The 20,971-nt window shown below is 38.6% G+C and overlaps 1 protein-coding gene and 1 pseudogene across 1 annotated transcript; one reads left to right on the top strand and one right to left on the bottom strand.

The window, feature by feature from the left end:
* The first annotated feature begins 1,653 nt into the window (after positions 1-1,653).
* LOC466558 (protein FAM8A1-like) lies at positions 1,654-2,799 on the top strand (annotated as a pseudogene).
* A 10,681-nt stretch (positions 2,800-13,480) lies between these two features.
* Positions 13,481-18,976, bottom strand: LOC466557 (olfactory receptor 8K3). Its single transcript, XM_054661733.2, has 3 exons — positions 18,953-18,976; positions 18,066-18,123; positions 13,481-15,836 (listed from the first exon to the last, which is right to left on the bottom strand). Exon 3 carries the CDS (start codon positions 15,811-15,813, stop codon positions 14,875-14,877), a length of 939 nt encoding a protein of 312 aa, XP_054517708.1. The 5' UTR covers positions 15,814-15,836; positions 18,066-18,123; positions 18,953-18,976; the 3' UTR covers positions 13,481-14,874.
* Between the last annotated feature and the right edge of the window lie 1,995 nt (positions 18,977-20,971).

The raw sequence follows: 20,971 nt of genomic DNA, 5'->3' as shown, positions 1-20,971 counted from the left end.
TTTGTTTTATGTCAATATAGAGGGATTATGAATATTTAATTTTATAAGTTTTATTTCCTTTAAGATATCACTGTGAAAATAACAGAGTTTAGAGGGCATTGAAAAGCATTGAGCATTTATTACATCACATATAAATTACTGTTTATTCCTAATGTTGCCCCATAGAATACAGATCATTACACTGTGATTTTCAAACATTTCAGTGATAAGTACTGGTCCTCTATTTAATCTAATTAATGTGGGACATGAGCAAAAAAAAGTGGAACAGGTCTGATTAAAGTTAGTAAAATCTGCTTTAGCCTAATCTCTTTGTCTCTCCTCTTCTACCATTCAGTTTCTCTTCAGTGAAAACATGGAACTCTGCAAGCATGAATTTCAATTCGAGCAGTAGTTGCATTTTAAAATATTCAGTCAAATAAAACACAGAATTTAGTTATAACTTCATGGAATGTCAGGTTTAACCCACACAACTATCAAGTAGAACCTTCTGGGAGCCCACCCTAAGGTCCAAACCTATAGCTTAGAGGAGTTAGAGCACTCTCACCTTGTGGAAGTTAGCAGCAACTGATTAGTTTTATGTGTAGATCTTGCTGTTCTGACTCAGGAAGTAAGGACAGGGGAGGAGAGCAAGACTGGAGATTGGTAAGCTGTCTGAAACCATTCTTCCCAGATGAAACTGTTTGTTCTTTCTTCACTGAATTCCATTCTGTCTTTCTGGCTCTTTCCTCCCTTACAAGTAAGAACCGTAAGTCCAGCATTTTTGAAAACATTCTTTTGAACTTACCAGATGTCAGGGTATGCCTTCAAAGGGTTTTATTGTAGAATAGTAGATGCAGTGGACTGAACAAAGGAATTCAGTATTGCAGCCACAGTGTCACTGCTTTGAAATGTTTAAATTTTACCAATAGTCCTTTGTTCGGAGAAAAGCTGAATGTTGAGAGAGAAGCTGAGGCAGGGCTTGCGTGTCTGCTAGACTTGCTGGCTCCTTGCTTCTAGAACTCTTGTTATCTCAAGCAGCCAAATGTTTCTCATTCACTTCATACACTGTTTCCTTTCAATCCCCACATCCTCATCAACTGTTTGTTTGAGCACCAATAAGTAGCATGGCCTCCCAGAGCTTGAAGACTTCGCAGCCTCCACACTTGTGATGGCCCCCTGGTCCCAATTTCTCTCTCAAACTGTCTTTTTCTCATTCCTTTGACTCCGCCGGACTTCATTGCCCCCAAGACCTGATGTTGGGTCTGAGCACCCCAACATTCCTGGTGCCCAATGTGGGGCAACCCTGGTGAAGGAACGCTAGAGCGTGTGAAAGCAGAGGACGCCTCATCAAAGGACACCCGAGGTCGTCTAAAAGAAGTTCGGCGGGAAAGCTGAGCGCTGGGAAGGACCAGGGTAACAATGGGACAAAGTGAATGCAGACATTCTGCTTATTTAAATTTTTTAAAGCATTTATTATGAAGTGGGGGAGTAAAAGTTGGTACTGTTTGTTATCACTTTTTAGTACAGTAAAGCTGTTTTGCCCATGGTTCCCGGAACAGGGGACTATGGAGTTGGATGAATGGGAGAGAATTGGAAGAGATTTTTTCAAAAAGGTGTATAAAGACGGAGCAGTGACAGGTACGGCGGAGGGTGCTGGGTGCTGCTGAGGCGACAATGGCAGAGGGGCCCGAGGAAGCCCAAGGCCGCTCTCCTGGGCACGACGAGGGTGGAGGGGGCCACGAGTCCCTCCCTACCCTGAGAGGCCCTCCTGCCGCCACCGTCCCATGCCCCCATGACGACCCCCAGGCCAAACCCCAAGCCCCTGGCCAGCCCACAGCCCGGGCCTCACGGCTGTGCCTGACAAATCAAGAGCCGCCCCCGTGAGCTCAGGAAGCGCGGGGAGGCTGCTTCCGGCTCCGTGCTGGGCTGCCGAAGTGCCCAAGCCACAGCCCCGCGGGAGAGACCGAGTGCTCCCGGCAAGTGCGCGAGTGGCTGTATCAGTCCTGCTGTGGCTACCTCACCTGGCACCGCTGGCCAGGCCGCCTTCCCGGCTTGCTGCAGCCCCCAGCAGTCCCCGCAGAGCTTCCCTTCGGACAGCGCTGCTGTCCCAGTGGCTGGGCTATTACAACCCCTTCTACTTCCTGAGTCCTGGGCCGCCGGCCCTGACCCGGGTACAGCTGCTGGCATCAGCACCCAGGCTCCAGTAGCTGGCCTGAGACCCCGGGCTTCTCATGTGCAGGCATCAGTCTGGGCCACTCCAGTGACGAAGGTAGGATCAGCAGCCCCTTCGTGAAGCCTGAGTGAGACCGGGCAACAGGCAGGCGGAGAATATGTTATTCCATCCTTGGCCCAGGATGGTGAGTTTCTTTATTCTCTTCTTTGTAAAAGCAACCATTGTCTTAAGCATTATGCACCTCAGTGGGATAAAGGATATCTCTAAGTTTGCTATGCATTATGTAATGGAAAAAATAGATAAAGACACATCAGTGGAAGACTTGCAGAAAATGATGCAGATTATTAATTTGTTTCTATGAGATAATTTGCATCTGGGGAGCAGGTGGAGCTACCCCAGGGAAGTTCCTGGTGGGGCTTCGAGTTGTGACATGTGATACATTAGTGCTTATTGCACTAAGTCGGGTTTTAGTGATTCTTTCCTCAAATGTTAGCATTACAATGTCCACTACATGAGCTTTGATCAAGAATTTTTCAATTGCTTCTTTTTTCCCTGCTTGCATCACACTGCTGTTTCTTCAGCATAATCGATCAGCCTATGATATTGTGGCAGGAACCACTGTGGTAAAAAGAAATGGGGTCAGATGATGCCCCCAAAGCCCTGATTTCCACACGCTATAATGACAAGACTAAATTATGTATCAAGGCCATCAGTATCCCTGGGCTACACTAATTGATGATTTAGAAATTAAAGCAGTCACTCCAGTGTGATGCAGATGACTACTCTGAAAGTATTGATTTTACTTAAATGCCAAAGAACTTGTCCAGAAGAAAAACCTGTTAAATTCAGGTATTAAAATTTTTAGATAAAAAAGGCAAATGATTTATAAACAATGGACAATGTATTCTTAAGATCTAAGGCATTTTCTTAAGATCTAAGAATTTGCTGAAAGCATCTTCAGCTTTGAAATCTCCAAATGAAACTTTAAAATTTATTTTAGTTTATCCCAAAATAATGGAAAATGTCCAGTTGTGTATTGTAAATATCTATGTAACTCATCTTTTAGTTCACACTTCCTGGGGAGCCACCAAAGAAGGTACCCACAGGAGTTAGGGGACCCTTACCCTGAGGAACAGTTGGCCTATTACTTGGAAGGTCTAGTCTAAATTTAAAAGGTGCTACTGTACATATGGGAATAATTGACTCTGATTATACTGGAGAGATTCAATTAGTTATTAGTTCCTCTCCGTGTTCTGCCTCCCCAAGAGAAAGAATTGCTCAGTTGTTGCTGTTACCTTATATAAAACTAGGAAGCAGCACAGTGAAAAGAACAGGAGGCTTTGGTAATAATAATCCAGCAGGAAAGGCTGTGTATTGGGTTAATCAAGTGTCTGACAAAAGACCTATTTGCACAGTAACTGTTAAGGGAAAAGATTTTGAAGGACTAGTAGATACTGGAGCTGATGTTTCTATTATTGCTATAAATCAATGGCCCCAGCACTGGCCTAAGCAAAAGGCATCCACTGGTATTGTTGGAGTAGGAGCTGCCTCAGAAGTTTTTCAAAGTTCCTTGATTTTACCATGTCAAAGGACGAATGGTCAGGAAGGGACAATCCAACCTATCATTACACCTATTCCTATCAATTTATGGGGTAGAGACTTATTGCAACAATGGGATGCTGAAATACCTATTCCTACGGATCAGTATAGTAATCATAGTAGACAAATGATGAAAAACATGGGATATCACCTGGGAAAAGGACTAGGAAAATATAAAAATGGCCAATCAGAACCTTTAGAATCAAAAGGGCAAACAGATCAGACCGAATTGGGGTGTCATTTTTAGGAGCGACCATTGTTGAGCCTCCAGCTCCCAATCCTCTTGTTTGGCTATCAAACCGGTTTGGGTGGAGCAATGGCCACTGAAACAGGAAAAACTGGAGGCTTTAAAAGAACTGGTGCAGGAACAATTGCAAAAGGGACATAGACAGCCTACTTTCTCCCCTTGGAATTCTATTGTATTTTTCATTAAGAAAAAATCAGGGAAATGGAGAATGTTAACAGATTTAAGGGCTGCTAATGCTGTGATTCAACCCATGGGTGTTCTACAACCAGGGCTGCCCTCCCCAGCAATGATACCAAAATAGTGACCTCTCATAGTGATAGATCTAAAGGATTGCTTTTTTAACCATTCCTTTAGCTGCCCAAAATTATGAAAAATTTGCTTTTATTGTTCCCACCATAAATAATGAAGAACCAGTGGACAGCTACCATTGGAAAGTATTACCACAAGGCATGCTAAATAGCCTGACTATTTGTCAAACTTATGTGGGAAAGCTATTAAGCCAGTTAGAAGACAGTTTAAAAAATGTTATATCATCCATTACATGGATGATATTCTGTGTACAGCTGAGACTAGGGAAGAACTGATGTTGTGCTACAAACAGTTATAAAAGACTGTAAATGCGGCAGGGTTAATTATAGCCCCCAATAAAATCAAAACTTCTACTCCCTTTCATTATCTTGGAATGAAGGTAAAGCAAAGTGCTATTAAGCTTCAAAAGGTTCAAATTCAAAAAGATAATTTAGAAACCTTAAATGATTTCAAAAAGTTATTAGGAGACATTAATTGGATTTGTCCAACTTTAGGCATTCCTGCCTATGCTATGTCTCACCTCTTTTTTTACTTTACAAGGTGATTCTAACCTTAACAGTAAACGCTTCATGTCCAAAAAAGCATGGGAGGAACATCAATTAATTGAGGAAAAAATTCAGCAAGATCAACCCACGTCTGCAGCTGAACAACACTTGACAGGACAAAAGGAAAATAAAAAGGCTGGACAAGATGTATGGTAGAGGGATGCACATACAAAGAGCTGGGAAAAAGGAAAGATAATTTTATGGTAAGAGGATTTGCTTGTGTCTCTCCACGTGACAATCAGGTGCCTGTGTGGGTGCCCACCAAACATCTGAAGATCTATCATGAACCACAGCATCTAGTGGACCCACCTGTACAGTGCAAATTGAAGGCTTAAGGATTACTTTTTTGCTATACTGTTGCACAAGAAGGATAAGCCTCGATTTGCTTTTTCTATGCTTTCTGTTAATCAGAAAAAGCCTGCTTCTCATTATCAATGGCAAGTTTTACCCCCATGATAATTAACCAAAGGGCAGAAGCTGAGTTACAAATGCTTCAGCAATGGCATGCCTCCCAGCTACAGCCACAAATGCTTTTGGTTGTGTTTCAGTACATTTACTAACGTGGGGGTGAGGATATGCTTGTGTTTTTGCAGGAGATCAACAAACCATGTAGATGCCCTCAAGATGTGTATGACCATGGAACAGGAGAATAGAAGGACCCATGGATCCCAACCATGGCCTGGGTTCCCCCAGTACGAGCCATGCTGAGAAACTGCTGGAGCACCAGGGTTTTACCTATAGATGCTTAATGGACCAATGCTTTCTGACTGAACTCCTCTCTACCCTGAATACAAGAGACCCTAATAGGTAGGCAGGAGTATGATCACCCCTATTCAGCATGAAGAAGTTACAGAAGACAGACCTTCATCCTTCTGCAACCCCCAGGATTAAGGGTCCTCTTGTAAAAGGGAAAGGGGAGATATGTAGGAAGCATTCAAATCAGAGCAACTCCATTTTGAATAAGGGCTAAGAAAAATGAAGCTGGATCACCAAGTGGCAATTAAGGGCTGCACAGCCTGCAATTGCCTTGCTCAATTTAAAGATGCCACCTTATGCTAATAATGATAGCTGGGGCAGTTTTTACAAAAAAGAAGTGGGGCATGTTGGGAGAAAAGCTGAGTATTGGGAGAGAAGCTGAGGCAGGGCTTGCACTTCTGCTAGACTTGCTGGCTCCTTGCTTCTAGCACTCCCATTATCTCAAGCAGCCATGTGTTTCTCATTCACTTGATACACTGTTTCCTTTCAACCCCCACATCCTCACTACGTGTTTGAGCACCAATATATAGCATGGGCTCCCAGAGCTTGGGGCTTTCGCAGCCTCCACACTCAACAATGGGCCCCTGGTCCCATTTTCTCTCTCAAACTGTCTTTTTCTCATTCCTTTGACTCCACTGGACTTTGTCACCCCCACGACCTGGTGTTGGGTCTGATCACCCCAACGATTCTTCCTGTGTTTAAGTCTGTCTTCATATCCAGTGTCGGTTATCTCCTTTTGAAGAGGTGTGAACTCTTTCACTTTGTACATGATTCTTGCATGGAAAAGAATATCTCTGGTTTCCTTTTAATATTTTAATGTTTATATTTTAAATGTAACAATGTAGGGCTAAACATTAGGACAGAAATAATACAAAAAGTATGCAAATGACTGAGTTTTCTATCTTCAGCACAGTAATATCAGTTAGAAATTTTTTGAGGTTCAGGGTTTTCTCAGTAACTTCATAAGTCTTAAAAGCCATTCTATTTATTTCAGTCTACTAAATGATTCTAATGCCCATTGTTAAAAAAACAAAAACAAAACAAAACCTCTCAAAAACAGAAGAAGCCCAGGAGGAAAAAGAAAGGACTAAAAATATTTTAAGTTTTTGCATTTGGTTTCCTTAAATTAAAATTATTCTTAGTTTGTAAACTATTGCCATAGAAATAGTTATAAAATATTCTTTTAAAAATATCAAATTATATATTAATATAATATTTGTTATTTTTCAAACCTGGATATCATCACCTGTATTTTCCCTAAAAATTCTAACCTTGATGCAGTCTAACAGATGAGCTTACTTATAAATTTTTTAGGTGATTTTAACTTCCTCTTTACTTGAAATATCTAAACATCACGTTCAACTCTCACAAAACAAATAGGTATAGGTCATCTGTTCAATTCATAGGATTTAATGCTCTCTAACACCATATTAGTCCAGAGAACTCCAATTAGCAGAGATGATATGCCAAGGCTTGGAGTTTGCACCCTCTGAAGCCATGGTCTGAGCTGTACCTTGGGCCCTTTTAGCCATGACTAGAATGGCTGGGACATAAGGCACCAAGTCCCTAGGCTTTACACAGCAAGGAGGCCTGGGCCCAACCCAGGAAACCACTTTTTTCTCCTAACGCTCTGGTCCTGTGAAGAGAGGGTCTCCCACAAAGGTCTCTGATACTCTGGAAATATTTTCCCCATTGTCTTGGTGATTAACATTTGACCCCTCATTAATTATGCAAATTTCTTCAGCCTTCTTGAATTTCTCCTCAGAAAGTGGGTTTTTCTTTTCTATCCCATTGTCAGGGTGAAAATTTTCTGAGCTTTTATGCTGTTTCCCTTTTAAAACTGAATGCTTTTAACAGCACCCAAGTCACCTCTTGAATGCTTTACTGCTCAGAAATTTCTTCTGAAGGTACCCTAAATCATTTCCCTCAAGTTCAAAGTTCCACAAATCTCTAAAGCAGGGGCAAAATGCTGCCAGTCTCTTTGCTAAAACATAGCAAGGGTCACCTTTACTCCAGTTCCCAACAAGTACCTCATCTCCATCTGAGACCACCTCAGCCTGGATTTCGTTGTCTATATCATTATCAGCATCTTGATCAAAGCCATTCAACAAATCTCCAGGAAGTTCCAAACCTTCCCACATTTTCCTGTCTTATTCTAAGCCATCCAAACTGTTCCAGCCTCTGCCTGTTATCCAGTTCCAAAGTTGCTCCCACATTTTTGGGTATCTTTGCAGCAGTGCCCCACTCTACTGGAACCAATTTACTGTATTAGTTCCTTTTCATACTGCTGATAAAGACACACTCAAGACTGGGTAATTTATAAAGAAAAAGAGGTTTAATGGGCTTACAGTCCCATGTGGCTGGGGAGGCCTCACAATTATGGTGGAAGACAAAAGGTACATTTTACATAGCAGAAGACAAGAGGGAATACGAACTAAGCAAAAGTGGTTTCCCTTATAAAACCATGAGATCTCAAGAGACTTATTCACTACCATGAGAACAATGTGGGAAACCACCCCCATTATTCAATTGTCTCCCACCAGGTCCCTCCCACAACGTGGGAATTATGAGAGCTACAATTCAAGACGATATTTGGGTTGGGACACAGCCAAACATATCAAGAAATGCTTAGTTAAGATAAAAGAGCCACTAAATGTATGGGAGGTAAACAGAAACATGTTCTGATTTATAGCAATCAGGTTCAGTACTATCTGTGGTTTCAGGCATTTACTGGGAGTCTAGGAAGTTATCTTCTATGGATTAAGTGGACTACTGTACTTGTATTTTTTGAAAGAGTTTTAGAATGATGTGTAATGATTCTGTAAATGTTTGGTAGAATTCAACCATGAAGACATCTGACCCACAGCTTTCCTTGTTGGGAGGTTTTTAATTACCATTTGTATTAGTTTGTTTTCATACTGCTCTAAAGAACCTTACCTGAGATTGGATAATTTATAAAGGAAAGAGGTTAATTGACTCACTGTTCTGCCTGGCTGAGGAGGCCTCAGGAAAACTTACAATTGTGGTAGAAGGCAAAGGAGAAGAAAGGACCTTCTTTACAAGGCAGCAGTGGTTGGGGAGAACTCATTCACTATGAAGAGAACAGCATGGGGGAAACCTTCCCCATGATCCAATCACCTCCTACCAGGTTCCTCCCATGACACATAAGGATTGCAATTCAAGATGAGATTACAGTAGGGACACAGAGCCAAAAGATATCATTCTGCCCTTATCCCTCCCAAAGCTCATGTCCTTTTTAGATTTTAAAACCAATCATGCCTTCCCAACAGTCCCCCGAAGTCTTAACTCATTTCAGCATTAACTGAAAAGTCAACAGTCCAGGGTCTCATCTGAGGCAAAAATCCCTTCTCTCTATGAGCCTGGAAAATCAAAAACAAATTAGTTACTTCCAAGATACAATGAGAGTACAGGAATTGGGTAAATGTCCTCATTCCAAATGGGAAAAATTGGCCAACACAAAGGGGCTACAGGCTCTGTACAAGAATGAAATCCAGTGGGGAAGTCATTAAATCTTAAAGCTCCAAAATAATATACTTTGACTCAATGTCTCATATCCTGGGAATGGCTCCCAAGGCCCTGTGGCTCTGCAGGGTAGGGCCCCTGCAGCTGCTTTCATGGACTGGCATTGAGTGCCTGCAGCTTTTCCAGGTTCTAGGCCCAACACCAGGTGGAAGCCATCAAGGCCTGGGATTTGCCCCCTCAGAAGCAATGGCCTGAGCTGCACCTTGGCACCTTTTAGCCATGGCTGAAGCTGTAGCCACTGGGATTCAGGGCGCCAAGTCCCAAGGATGCACAGAGCAGTGATGGGGCCCTGGGCCTGGCCCAGGAAATGATTTTACCCTCCTAGGCCTCTGGGCCTGTAATGGGAGGGACTGCCATGAAGATCTATAAAATACCCTGGAGACACTTTCCCCATTGTCTGTGCTATTCACATTTGGCTCCTAGTCACTTATGCAAATTTCTGCAGCAGGCTTAACTTTCTCCTCAGAAAATGGGTTTTTCTTTTCTACAGCATGGTCAGGCTGCAAGTTTTCCGAACTCAGGCTCTGCTACCCTTTTAAACATAATTTTTAATTTTAGATCATTTCTTTCTTCATACATATAAACGTACACTTTTACAAAATGTCTGGTCACGTCTTGAACACATTGGTGCTTAGAAATGTCTTCCATCAGATAGACTAAATTATCTCTCTCAAGTTCAAAGTTCTACAGATCTCCAGGGCAGGGGTAAAATGCCACTTGTCTCTTTGCTAAAGCTTAGCAAGAGTGACGTTTGCTCCATTTTCCAATAAGTTTCTCATCTCCATCTGAGACCATCTCAACCTGGACCTCATTGTCCATATCTCCATCAGCATTTTGGTCAAAACCATTCAACAAGTCTCTAGGAAGTTCCAGATTTTCCCACGTCGTCTCATCTTCTTCTGAGCCCTCCAATCCATTCCAACCTCTGCCCATTACTTAGTTCCAAAGTTGCTTCCACTTTTTCAGGTATCCTTATAGCAATCCTCCACTTCTCTCACTACCAATCTTCTGTATTAATCTGTTTTCAAACTACTTTAAAGAATTACCTGAGACTGAGTAATTTAAAAGTAAAGAAGTTAATCGACTCACAGTTTCACATGACTGAGGAAGCCTCAGAAAACTTACAATCATGGTGTTATGTGCATCTGTGTGAAGAGACCACCAAACAGGCTTTGTATGAGCAATAAAGCTTTTTAATCACCTTGGTGCAGGCAGACTGAGTCTGAAAAAGGAGTCAGCAAAGGGTGATAGGGGTAGGGAAGTTTTATAGGATTTGGGTAGGTAGTGGAAAATTACAGTTAAAGGTGGCTGTTCTCTTGTGGGCAGGGGTGGGGGTCACAAGGTGCTCGGTGGGGAGCTCCAGAGACTTATTGTCCAGGAGAAGGAATGTCGCAAGGTTAATTGATTAGTCAGGGTGGGGCAGAAACAAATCACAATGGTGGAATGTCATCAATTAAGTCAGGAACTGGCTATTTTTACTTGTTTTGTGGTTTTTCAGTTGCTTTAGGCCATCTGGATTTATACCTGCAGGTGACAGGGGATATGATGGCTTAGCATGGTCTCAGAGGCCTAACACATGGTAGAAAGCAAAGGAGAAGCAAGCACCTTTTTTTATAAGGCAGCAGAAGAGAGACATTGGGGGCAAGGGAAAGTGCCCCACTTTTATTTAAACCATTATACCTCCTGAGAACTCACTCACTATCATAAAAACAGGATGAAAAAACCACCCCCGTGACCCAATCGCCTCCCACCAGGTTCCTCCCTTGACATGTAGGGATTACAATTCAAGATGAGATTTGGGTGGGGAAACAGAGCCAAACCATATCACTACTTCAATCTCTATATTTGTTGGGTTTTTTCAGGCTCTTTATTTATGTCTGATTTAATATTGGTAGATTGTATTTTGCTAGGAATTTATTCATTTCCTCAATTATTCAATTCATTGGCATATGATTGTTCGTAATAGTCCCTCATCCATTTTATTTCTGAGATATCAGTTGTAATGGCTCCACTTTCACTTATAATTTTATTTTACTCTTCCCTCTTAGTTAGCCAAGCTGAAAGTTTGCCAATTTTATTTTTTCAAAATGCCAACTCTTCTTTTTGTTATTTTTTCTATATTTTTCTATTCTTTACTGTATTTATTTCTGTTCTGATCTTTTTTGTTTCCTTCTGATAATTTTGGGATTGATTTTTTTTTTTATTTTAAATGTTGTTTTCTGGGGCAGAATGTTAGGCAATTTGTTTGAGATCTAAATCTGACCCCCACAGGCCACAAGTACCTGTTATTATTATTTCATATATTATATCATGTGTGCTAGTGTTTTAGCTGGGACTTAAAGAGTATACAAATAGTTTCATCCTCATCAGGGAACTTATAAAGGTAAGATTAACTAAACATGATGTCAACCTATGCTCAAATATGACATACTGGAAAATGGGGAAAACACCATATGCCACTGTGAACGATGTGGTCCTCATTGTTCCAAGATGCATCAATCACATATACTGGAAATTAGAATATAGTTCCTCCTGTTTCATGATGTCTGAAACTTCTCTACCTTGTGGCATGCCTGTTCAGCTCAATAGTGATTTACTCTGTGTCCAGGGAGTCTGAGGATTTGCCAAATTGTCATCGTCCTTCCTCATCTTTTCCTAGGAGGGTCCCTTCCCCTATTAAGAAAACAACCTCAATCTTTCTTTCTCAAAGATGGTTGAACTTATTAGGATAGAAATAAAGAAAATCTGCCTGATTATTTATTTGTCTTCAGCATATTACTGACTACTTAATGCTAATTTCTGCTATCCTCATCCTCTGCAATTTATTACAACTCTACTCAAACTCTACTTTTTGATGGCTTTCTACTTGAGCATAGACACTCTTTCAAAATGTCAAAATGGACTGATAAGTTTACATTTCTGAGTCAATTTTCTTTTTGATTATGTATTTTGTAAATTAATTTTATGTGTCACATAGTTCACTGCTTTCATTTATTTTCTTATTTGAAAATATTTCATTGACAAAAATATATTTTCAAGGTGCACAGTGTGATAATTTTATATATGACTATGTTGTTTAATGATTACTAAAATAACATTAATTAGCACATCTGTTACCACCTATAGTTCACCCTGCATATGTTTGTGCATGTGTTTATATGTGTATGTGTGTGTATGTGTGGTGAAGACATTTGGAATCTGTTCTTCCATCAAATTTCAAGTAAAAAGTTCAGTATTATAAACTACAATCACCATGTGGTACAATGGATCCCCAGCATGTATTCTTCCTGTAATTGACCCCTCTGCTCTTTTTCTCTTCTAATACCAAATCTGCCAAAGTGAGGTTTTGCTCTGTCACATCTCAGGGTAACATCAGTGAAGCATACAAATGACATTAAGAGACAAAATAGGGCTGGGCGCAGTGGCTCATGCCCTTAATCCCGGCACTTTGGGAGGCTGAGGCAGGCCGATCACTTGAGGCTAGGGAGTTCAAGCCCAGGCTGGCTAATGTGGCAAAACCCCGCCTCTTCTAAAAATACAAAATTATCTGGGCATGGTGGCACATGCCTGTAGTCTCAGATACTTGGGAGGCTGAGGCGCAAGAATTGCTTGAACCCAGGAGGCGGAGGTTTCAGTGAGCTGAAATCACGCCACTGCACTCCAGCCTGGGCAACAGAGCCAGACCCTGTCTTAAAAAAATGAGAGAGAGAGAGACAGACAGACAGACAGAGACAGAGACAGAGAAAGAAAGAGAAAGAGAAAGAGAATATAGAGCCAGGCATTGTGGCTCATGCCTGTAAGTCCCAGCACTTTGGGAGGCTGAGGTTGGTGGATCACTTGGAGCTCAGGAGTTTGATACCAGCCTGGGCAACATGGCAAAACCCTGTCTCCATGAAAAATACAAAAATAGGCCGGGCATTGGTGGCTCATGGCTGTAGTCCCAGCTATTTAGGAGGCTGAGGTGAGAGGATTCCTCGAGCTCAGGAATTTGAGGCTGCAATGAGCTATGGTTATGCCACTGCACTCCAACCTGGCCAACAAAGGGAGATTCTATCTCTTAAAACGAACGAACAAAAATACAACAAAACCTGGTTCTAATACTCATTACCTTGGTGATCTCTGACAACTTACTTACTGTATCTAGGCTCTACTTTATCATCCTAAAAATGGAACTTTTAATAGAACCTACCTCAAAGAGCTGTTGTGATGGCTAAATTAATTGAGACATGTAGAATCTCTATAATATAATAGTAAGTGTGAGATATTATTACTACCTGGTAATTTCTATGACCATCTTAAAGATTCATTTTCAGTACAGCAACAATATGGTAATATTTATCCTCACATGACAATGTGCTATGCAATGTTTAATTTATTCCAATGAGATATATTCATTAGTGTTTCTTTGGCTGCACATGGGATTTTATTTTATGATGGTGAACCAAGAAAATATTGTAGACTCTGATACTTTCAATAAATTCTTAGGATTATTAAAAAGAATAAAGGAAATCAAAATACATAAGAAAACATATGGAGTTAAGGAAAGCAACCATGTTTAAAAGGCAAGATAACGATATCATTGCATACAGATCAGACCTCACTTGCATGGTGAAGGTCTGTAACTGTCAAAGGACATCTGTAATAGCCAGCAGATAGATACAGTATGGTGTAGTGCGTTTTATTACTTTTATTTGCTTTGTACAAGTAGAAAAATCAACTGATGCAATCAAACAGTGAAGTAAATGAAAATATAGTGCATTCGATATAGTGCATATTGATAAAAATTATGGATTGTCAACTCAGTGAGAGACTACAAAGTTAATTCATCATAGAATGGTCCCCCTCCTCAAAGATGTAAAAACAACTGGAACACAAATTTTAACCACAGTTTATTACTTTTTTTTAGATAAATAATGGGAAAATCTGTGAAAAAGGCAGTTATTAAGCAAGAACAACTAGAGAGAAAGAATAAACCTGAGAATTTCTATGGATGTCTTCTAAACTTAAGCATAATTGATATATCTACTCATGTAAACAGAATGGGCTAACTGAAACAAAATCAGGTGCTAATCAGAATTTACCGATTATTAAGCTACAAAGTATGTTCAGTTAACAGACTTCTATGTGGAAATAAAAACATTGATAAGGAAATAGTAGGATCCTAATATTCGGAATAGTAATTATTCAAGCACATCTGTAAGACTTAAAATCATCACATATCATCTAAACAACCAGTATTAAATGCAATGTCAAAATATACAAGCAAAAAGTATGAAGGCTAAAACAGAAGGAAAATGCTTATATACACAAAAACACACAAACAGAAACATACAGAAGCACACACACTGTAAATTTTATTCCAGTAGCAGATAAAAAACACTGGAATCCTCGTAACTCCCTTCTGTAATGACCACTGTTTCCTACTGCCACCCAGCATACTAGCTTTCCTTGTCTCCCTTTTTCCTTTGTCTATATCCATCGTGCACATTCTACTGTTATATAAAATGGACTTATTGTGAATACAATTCATCTATCCATCAAGGAAGGCAAAGATTTCTACTGTTTTGTTTATTAATCTATGTATAGCAATTAGAAGAGCCTATCATGTATGAGACATATGTAAATATATGTTGAATCAATTATGCTTGTTATGTCTTCTGGAAGTATGCAGAGCAAAAATTCATGCCCATAACCTAATTTATAGGAATCATATTGTACAAAATTTAAACAAAAATATTACACAAGTTATTCCATGTCCTTCGTAGGGCATATTTTACATCTTTGTTTCGTAAACTATAGATCAAGGGATTCAACATGGGGATAACCAGGGTGTAAAATATGGAAGCCACTTTATCAGTGTCAAAGGAATGACTGGACTTGGGCTGCACGTACATGAAAAGCAAAGTCCCATAGAACACTATGACCACTGTCAGGTGGGCTCCACAGGTAGAAAAAGCCTTTTGTCTGCCAGCAGAATTCATCCTGAGAATGGCTACAAGGATGAGCAGGTAAGATAAAAGAACTATCAGAAGAGATGAAATCAAATCAATAGCTGCAAAGATCAGAATTATCAATTCAATTTCATGTGTATTTGAACAAAGCAAAGGTAACAAAGGGAGACTGTCACAGTAGAAATGACTAATGACATTGTAGCCACAGAAGGATAAAGTAAAAATCTTTATGGTGACTAGAAGAGAAATGAATGTACAATAGAGGTAAGGGATTGCTACCAGCACCTGACATACCCTTCGTGACATGATTACTGTGTATAGCAGAGGGTTACAGATGGCCACATAGCGGTCGTAGGACATGGCTGAGAGAATAAAAAGTTCACTACCAATGAACACAAGAAAGAAAGCTAGCTGTGTTGCACAAAAATAATAAGAAATTATATTCTTATCCACAACAAAATTTACTAACATTTTGGGTCCCACAGTTGTTGAATAACCAAGATCCATGAAAGCCAGATGTCTGAGAAAAAAGTACATAGGGGTTTGCAACCTGGAGTCCAACTTGGTGAGGACAATCATGCCCAAATTGCCCATCACTGAGATCACATAGATCATGAGGAACAATGCAAATAATGGTGCCTGCAGCTCAGCGATATCTGTGATTCCCGTAAGAATGAATTCATTCACCGTTGTTAGATTGTGTTGTTCCATCCAGGTTCATCAGAAAACCTATTCTGATAGAGACATCGGCATTGTCAATAGCTTTCCTCTATCATCACCTGAGAAATTTTTTAGTATGCAAAGCTAACAGAAGATATACCTAAATTTCACAATTTGCGACATTTGAAAACATACCTCTCACAAATAAAAACATGTTTAAATAATTCAAGAAAGAGATAAGGCAGATCAGCAGTTTTCAGTTGCTTTTGATTTTACTCACCCAAAAACATTTTCTAATGTCTAGAGACATTTTATTTATCACAATTTGGAGGTGGGCCACTGTTGCATCTAAAGGTTAGAAGCCAGTAAGCTGCTAAACATTCCACTATAATCAATACTCAGCCCATCGCAATATCCAGCCCCAAATATCAATAGTGCTAAGGTTGAGAAACTCTGATGAGATACATGAATAGACAGATGATAGATAGATAGTTAATGGGTAGATAGATAGATTATGGATGAACAGATAGAATCATATGAGAGAGAGAGAAAGAGATACAGACAGATATTCATGTCTGTATAGATATATAAAGAAAAATTTTAAAGTTAAAAACATTGTTAATACCGTGGATATCTGATATATGAACAATTATTGTACTATGTTTTTAGAGCTTGGTCATATTTATAGATTACTATTGTGACATAATACAATTTTAGTTATATAAAAAATTTCTGTCACAGATTCCAAAAATGCATAAAACCACCTGCTTCAAAACATCATCCTGTGAATACCCTTATCTCTTCGGGTGGTACAGCTGAGACTTTAACAGAGTTGACAGATATTAGGCATATGAGTAAGAGCACCATAACAGATGACAGTGGCAATTATTTGTATTTACAAAGCAAAAAATATCAGGAAATATATGGATATAGATATATTCTACACGATATCTTAATTTATGTCATATTTGAAAGGTTATTTTAGGCAAATAGTGTAAGTTATCTAAAACTGTTTGTTCTGATATCCAGAATCAACATGTCATTGCAGAATTGTTGGGAAGGATGACTGAAGATTAAGTGATTCAATGTGTCTTTGCTGCCTAGAAGTAGTTCTAAAACATCAAGTACATTGTGAGTTTTCTTCTTCTTGTTATTTGTTTTAATTGTGACAATGCCTTACTTGAAAGAGGTTTTTTTTACATGTGTACACATACATTATTCTGACTGTGAATTAACTTCTTTGTTAGGACCATAATGATGCCTAGGGGAGTCACAGGTCAAGTAGGATGTAATACTTGCAACTTAGGGCAGTTCTTCTCCCCTCCCCCAATTCATGACTAAACTTGGGTAATTGGTATGCTATTGTTTTGGATTACTTATCTATTTTTCACAACGAATTTAATAACATTTTAAATAAATTGTTTTTATATAAACTTTATTAAAACTTTAATCTTCCCATAGTTTTATTCTCAATATAATTGAGAAATGCTAACTTGAATGTGAACGTTAAGTTTGTTTTATCATACAAAATCTTAGGGGAGTTTGAGGAAATCTGAACAAATTGGGAGAAAATGTGGTCCTTCATATTGGTTTTGTATAATGAAAATTAGTAAAAGCTACTTTTTGGGTAAAAGGATACTGTAGATTAAAGAAATGATTAAAAGTCACCTTGTTACACAATAACATAGAGACAAAATAAATACACTAAACATGAGATATACGTGGATTTCTGGCTGTGATTTAAAACTTTTCTGAACATGCAAGCCACAGAAACTAGGAAATATGGTATAGCACATAATACAAATTAACATATGTATAATCGAATAAATATATATCTAAATATCCCCCAATAACCCACAGATTTAAAATATAGTAGAGCAGGAGATGGAGGGCATGATAACCTAAGATAATCATTATTAGTTAAAAAAATCGTAAGCCCCAATGTTTTTTGAAAAAAGAAAAGAAAGAAAATAGTGTTTACAATGAAAATTATAGTGACGGCAATCTCAGAGTGAGCTATGAAAAAATAAAGACAAGCAATTGTGTTACATTAAATATAAAGATGATTACATATTATTTGAACTTAATTTTTTAAATAAAATTATGACCTCCTCCTATCCTACCCTGACTCAATGAACACACCTTTCTCATATTAGATATATGGTAATGTGTGGCAGTAGATGGAAAAGTTAGATAAATATCTTTAGTAAATAAGATGATGAGCAGCATAAATCCTGTATTTTGTTTGCTTGTTTTGTACAGTTTGGCAATTTAGAAAGGCAAATAATATCATGGATAAGTACCTGTTTTCTTGTTAGGTAAGGAAATATAAATGAGGTTCCTTTCACCATCTTTGGAGTTCTGTGGAAAGAACCAGATTGCTTTTTTCATATTTTGCTGTCTTTGTTGAATATCAATTGCATTTTTTAAAGCTACAATCTTTGAGAAAATAATATCTGCTTTTGTCAACTCTTAGTGGAAATTGAAGTACTTTCTGAAAATTGTATTGTTCCCTAAAACTGGGTACTTAACAGTCTCCTAATTTTATTTTCTTATATTTAAAATTTTTTTTTCTGGGCCTATAATTACCCAAAAAGCCTCATAATTTTTAATAATGCTTTTCACATTCGAATGTAAGGTAGAAACCCCCTTTTGACTCACCAAGAAGTGAGAAAACAATCATATCTACACATTTATTTGAACAATCATTGAGTGTTAAATTATTGTTAAGGGGTCTGAGAGCCTAGAGCATCTAAATAACAAGTATTTGGAAGGACATGAACATCACTGACCAAATAGTTGCAGTTTCTCCATTCTTTCATTAAAAATATATTTATCTCCTTGTCGTTGTGCTTTATTTTCTCCAAGTTTTGGCCTCAATTAGAGAAAAATATTTTATGTAAAATGAATACTTTAGAAACAATATCATGATAATGTTTCAAAGATGCTTATAGCATTCAGTCTGTGAAACCATGTAAAATACTTAAAAAGTATATGAAAAATGGAGCACTGTTATTTCTGCTTAGGCATTATTGAGTAACAGAAATCCCAGAGAAATGAATCAGAAATTGTCACACTTTACTATGGTTATGTCATCAAATTAAAGTGGCACTTTTCCAATGTCATTGAAGCATTGTAGATATCTGTAACATATGACACCACAAGAAACATTCTTACTTTTTTTTTTTACCTGTAAGGAAGCCTCTGTCTTGACTCCTCCATGTGTCTCTCACATGGCACAGTGAGAACAATTTATGCATTTTTTAATCTTTTGAGACTCTCCCTGAGGAGATGGCAGACAATTTATTGATAATTCCTAAAGCATTTGAGAGCATAACAAAATGTTTGAGGCTGTCCATTAGTTGTAGAAGACAGTTTGTATTCACTAGTGTATCAGAGTTCTCCAGAAAAACAGTACTAAGAAGAGATAGTTAGACGAGAGATGATAGATAGATAGATGATAGATAGATAGATAGATAGATAGATAGATAGATAATAGAGATTTATTATGAATTGTTTTATGCAATTATGTAGGCTGAGGATTCCTGTGATTTGCTGTCTGCAAACTTCAAGAAAGCTGATGGTATAGATTCAGTTCAAACTTGAAATATTGGGAGCCAGGGGAGCCAAGGGTGTACATCATAGTCTGAATTCGAAGGCTCTGGAATCTGGGATGTCAATGTCTGATGGCAGGAAGCGAAGGATGTCCTAGCTTAAGCAGGGAGTGAACTCACCCTTCCTCTGTCTTTTTGTTTTATTCAAGGCCTCAATTGATTACACTGATACCCACTTATATTGGTGAGGATGATAGTTACTGTGTCTAACAATCGTAGTCTCTTCCAGGAGCATCCTCACAGGCACACCCAGAAATAATGTTTGCCAGCTATCTGGGCATCATATAGCCTAGTTAAGTCAACACTTTAATCATCATTACTCCACCCCTTGTCAGCTTGGCAAACATAAGCGTGTACTTAAACCATACTTAGTCTCTCTAAACATAGACAATTACAAGGTCATAGTTTTGCTGTACATGACACAACTATCCTGCATATAAATAAAAACTCACTAATCCTTTATTCTGAACAGGACATATATTCTTTGAGTGATACAGACTCTTCTCCTGATTTTCTCAGAGTAAAATTCTACAGTGTAAAACTAACAATATTTAAATATTGGTGTAAAGTCCATATATCTTATTTATATAATAAGGTAATAAAAATGGAATAAAGCATCTTAATAAATACACAGACATATTTATAATAAAATTAGGATGGAATTCTCATTACAATTACAGTCCTCATTTCTGAACTGGCCGCATGATTATAGCCAGAATTTATAACTGTCTTCTTCTTCTTTCCATACTGTATTCCTTTTGTCTTTAGCAAGCAACGTAGTTGGCCATGGTTCTTTTTTCCTTGTGAAGTGGCCCAAACCTTTATTCCTGAAGAATGTGGGCCAGTAGTAGTTCTGGCTAGTTTGGGCTATTACAGTTTTCCATATATTATTATTACAGTTTTTCTTATTAATAAGAGATGTCCTAAGGAATGTCCCATATTCCAGGCTTATTCTTCCTTGTATTGTGAAGTAATAGCCCAATTTCCCCTGGAAAGTCAGGATCAAGTATGATAACTTCCTGTTTTGTCTATTGATTCAGTTGCATGAGGAGCTCAAAATGGCTGGGTAAGAGTCTTAACTTCCAATTCAATAGAATTATTGCTATTTTTCTAGGTGGAAGCATTCATTCCTCTGTGACTAAGACCTGTAGTTCAGTAAAGCTTAAAGTCAATGGAGCAGGAAGCAGAAATTTTGACAGTGGGTCACTAGGGTTAATAGTGAGTGGTGTCTTGAATGTTAAATGATGAGTTAATGGGTGCAACACACCAACATGGCACATGTATACCTATGTAACTAACCTGCACGTTGTGCACATGTACCCTAAAACTTAAAGTATAATAACAAAAATTAAAAAATTAAGAAAAATAGTGAGTGGTGTCACTCACACTTCCATCTCTTCATTCCTAGGCTCCTAGATCCAGTCTATGGCAAAAAACAGCACAATATACTGGAGACTAATTCAAAGCATGTATAGCTTTCTTGCAAACTTTTCCCCAGCTATTCAAGTTATTGCCATCTAGCTGAATTGTAATTAAAATTTCAAAGCCAGTTTCTTTGGGATGTTGGGCAGCATGGTGAGTATGACTAGTGAATT

Source organism: Pan troglodytes, chromosome 9 (genome assembly GCF_028858775.2).
Source record: "Pan troglodytes isolate AG18354 chromosome 9, NHGRI_mPanTro3-v2.0_pri, whole genome shotgun sequence".
NCBI lineage: Eukaryota > Metazoa > Chordata > Mammalia > Primates > Hominidae > Pan > Pan troglodytes.
This window is presented reverse-complemented; position numbering and strand designations above follow the sequence as displayed.